The 3,989-nt window shown below is 43.3% G+C and overlaps 1 protein-coding gene across 1 annotated transcript; it reads left to right on the top strand.

The window, feature by feature from the left end:
* Positions 1–1,726: 1,726 nt before the first annotated feature.
* LOC107062890 (RNA-directed DNA polymerase homolog) lies at positions 1,727–3,248 on the top strand. The gene is made up of 3 exons (XM_015314084.1): positions 1,727–1,789; positions 2,449–2,507; positions 2,804–3,248. The coding sequence occupies exons 1-3, from the start codon at positions 1,727–1,729 to the stop codon at positions 3,246–3,248; spliced, it is 567 nt and encodes a 188-aa protein (XP_015169570.1).
* Positions 3,249–3,989: the final 741 nt, after the last annotated feature.

Genomic DNA, 3,989 nt, shown 5'->3' with positions numbered 1-3,989 from the left:
ATATCCTCTTTCCTTCGGAGTTGCTAGAGTTGGGAGGTTTGTTAGCTTTTGTTTTATATATTTTTATGGGTAGGCTGGTGCCCTGTCCAACCAATATTTACCACTTTTAGAGGCTTGCAGACTAGTGTGTGGGGTGTATAGCTACGTTATGGCCATGCTAGCCTAGTTTGTTGGTTTGCTGAAGCTTGTGCATTGTTTGATGTATTGTCTTGATTTATACCTGCATTCAGTTTTGGTACAGAGATCATGGTGGGCTTGATCGCCCAATCAGGACTTCTGTGCTAGTTGGCTATTTCTTTATATGAACTCTTGGGAGTAGCTGTTTCTTTTATGGATCTTTTAACAGGGGCCTTGCCGGCCGAGGGTTTAGTTTTAAGCAGAGATATAACTGTTTGTTTTCTTGATTGCGTGTGGCTACCATGCACTAGTAACAAATGGTTTAGCAGGGTTGGCTCGGCCTGAGGTTTGGCATTAGGAGCCAGTTTCGCCCCTTGAGTTTGGGGGTGACAAACTTGGTATCAGAGCAACGTCGTATCCTAGGGAGTCTGTAAGTCGTGTCTAGTAGAGTCTTATTTATAAATGTGTTGTGCACCACATTCGATAAGCAAGAAGCTATCAGGCATGTTAGAATGACTATCCTTCTTTTGCTCACCTCGTGCTATAGAGCGGTGTCCTAAGGGTTGAGGTTTCTTGCTTATAATTGATCTTTATATGCAGATAGAGATGGTTGACACCAGATAGACCACAACTAGATAGGGGCTAGATACAACTGTAGGCGAGGGTACCGGCAAGGTACCATAGGTGGCATAGCCCATTATTCGACCCGGGGAGACATTTTCTCAGCCCTTATAGCTTCACAACCGCTTCAAGAGCCTCCGAGGGCTACAGGACCCCGTCTCCCCCATCTGTACCACCTCTAGTTTCTCCTATTCCATATGATCAGGATTTCAAGAGTGCGGTATGTATGTTAGTACAATTAGTAGCTGCACAACACCAGCCAGTTGCGTTAGATGTTGCCGGACCTTTTGAAGGGCTCAGAAGTTTGAGAGCTCGTGAATTTCTCGCCTTGAATCTCCACAGTTTATAGGTACATATCGCAGAGAGGACCCTCAACACTTTATTGATCAGCTTCATAGGATCTTCAAAGTCATGCATGCCTCAGCGACTGAACCAGCTGAGCTAGCAGCATTTTGATTTCGTGATGTTGAAATATTGTGGTACGAAAGTTGGGAGAGAACTAGGGAAAAAGATGCATCTCTACCCATCTGGGATAGCTTTACAAAAGCTTTCATAGATCACTATTTGCCTCGAGATATTAGGGATGCCTGGGTGGACCAGTTTCTAAACCTCCGACAGGGTAGCATGTGTGTTTGAGAGTATGGGATGGTATTTGATTCATTGGCTAGATATTTACCAGCATTTTTTGATACGATGCATAACAGGGTGCGTAGATTTGTGGGAGGGCTTGACTCAGACTATATCGACGTTTGTTCTACCTCTGCACTAAATGATAATATGGATATCTCATGAATTCAAGCCTTTGCATAGGGCATAGAAAATCGCCGACATCTACAGTATATATGAGTGAGAGGGTCGAGAGAGAGATAGAAGAGGACTAGGCCCGTTGGTTCACAGGGAGATTTTCAGGGTGGTCCCAGACCCCGATATTCTAGTAGGCCACCTAGACCTCCACCACAGCAGCTCTAGGGTAGTAGACTTGATCATCATGGACAGTCAGGCCAAGGTGAGGGTTCACGAGATTCAGGCTCTCAGCAGCAAAGGGGTTCAGGCCAGGCTAGGATAGCCCCGTCGCATTGTGCTACCTGCGGTAAGATGCATTTCGGGAGGTTCAGGTAGGGTTCCACAAGTTGTTATTCTTGTGGGCGATAGGGGCATGGGTGGAGGAACTGCCCGACCATAGGTCAGTGTGGTATAGCTCAGTCGACCGAGTCAGTAGTAGGTTCCTCCTCATCAGCATAGTCTACAGGGCGTAGACCCCAGACTTCAGCAGATAGAGGCAGAGGTGGAAGCAAAGAGGAAGCATTTAGTTATTGTAGTAGCCAGAACCGTACATATTCACTAGTCAGCCGACAGGACTCAAAGTCATCACCGGATGTTGTGATAGGTGCATTAATTATTTGCTCCCATTGTGCTTATGCTTTGATAGATCTTGGATCTTGGATCTACTCTGTCTTATGTTACTCCATTTATTGCGAGGAAGTTATGTATAGTAGCAGAGTCATTAGATCGACCCTTTATTGTTTCTACACCAGTTGGTGAGTCTAGTATTGCCAAGAGAGTCTATCGAGGTTGCACGGTAGATATTAGCGACCATCAGACCTCTATAGATCTGGTAGAGTGAGAGATGGTCAATTTTGACGTCATTATGGGTATGGACTGGTTAGCGTTTTGTTATGCTAATGTTGAGTGCCGGACAAAAATTGTTAGATTCCACTTTCCAGGAGAGGCAGTTCGGGGATGGAAAAGCGATACAGCAATGCTGAAAGGTAGGTTTATTTCCTATCTTAAGGCGAGGAGGATGATTAGTAAGGGTTGTATTTACCATCTTGTTTGCGTTCATGATATAGATGCAGAACCACCGACTCTTCAGTCTATTTCGGTAGTTAATGAGTTTCTAGATGTAATTCCAGACTAGCTTCCTGGATTCCCTCTACAACGGGAAATTGATTTTTCTTTCAATATGCTACCAGGTACACAACCCATATCTATCCCTCCTTATAGAATGTCTCCTACTGAGCTGAAGGAGTTAAGGATCAGCTGAAATATTTGCTTGATAAATCAGGCCCAGTGCTTCACCATGGGGCGCACCAGTATTATTTGTGAGAAAAAAAGATGGCTCGCTGAGGATGTGTATCAATTATCGACAGCTGAACAATGCTCCTATAAAGAATAGGTATCCCCTTCTGAGGATCGATGACTTGTTTGATCAACTACAAAGTTCTAAGTACTTCTCAAAGATTGATTTGAGATTAGGGTACCATCAGGTACGAGTTCGAGAGAAAGATATTCCGAAGACAACTTTTAGAACTAGATATGGGAATTTTGAGTTTTTGGTTATGTCTATTGGATTGACCAATGCCCCAGCAGTGTTTATGGACCTGATGAATAGCATATTCAGGCCATATCTAGATACGTTTATGATTGTATTTATTGATGATATTTTGGTCTATTCGCATTCAAAAGTTGAGCATGCGGATCATTTGCGAGCAGTCCTTCAGGTTCTTTGAGAGCAAGAACTTAATGCAAAGTTCTCTAAGTATGAGTTTTGGTTGAGCTTTGTCGCTTCTAGGCTATATTGTATTAGATGCGGGAATTATGGTTGATACACATAAGATTGAGGCCGTGAAGATTTGGCCTAGACCTACAACTCCGACAGAGGTTCATAGTTTCTTAGGGTTAGTTGGGTAGTACATAAGGTTTATAGAGGGGTTTTCTTCACTTTCAGCAGCACTAACAAAGTTGACTCAGAAAGCAGTTAAGTTTCAGTGGATTGAGGCTTGCGAGCATAGTTTCCAGGAGCTGAAGGATAGGTTGACATCAGCACTAGTCCTAGCCTTACCGAAGGGTTCAGAGGTCTATGCAGTGTACTGCGACGCTTCTAGTATTGGGTTAGGATGTGTTCTGATGCAACATGATAAAGTGATCGCATATGGTTTAAGGCAGTTGAGAAAGCATGAGAAAAACTACCCAACTCATGACTTAGAGTTGGCTGCGATTATGCATGCACTGAAGATCTGGAGACACTATCTATATGGAATTCATGTGGAAATTTTCACAGATCATAAGAGTCTTCAGTATATCTTTAGACAGAAGGAATTGAATCTTCAACAACGTCGATGGCTTGAGTTACTGAAAGACTATGACGTAGATATTTTATATCATCCAAGGAAGGTAAATATGGTAGCTGATTCCCTCAGTCATAGATCAATGGGAAGGTTATCATATTTAGGTGTTGAGAAACGTGAATT

The sequence above is a fragment of the Solanum tuberosum genome, unplaced genomic scaffold, assembly GCF_000226075.1.
Source record: "Solanum tuberosum cultivar DM 1-3 516 R44 unplaced genomic scaffold, SolTub_3.0 scf00276, whole genome shotgun sequence".
NCBI lineage: Eukaryota > Viridiplantae > Streptophyta > Magnoliopsida > Solanales > Solanaceae > Solanum > Solanum tuberosum.
This window is presented reverse-complemented; position numbering and strand designations above follow the sequence as displayed.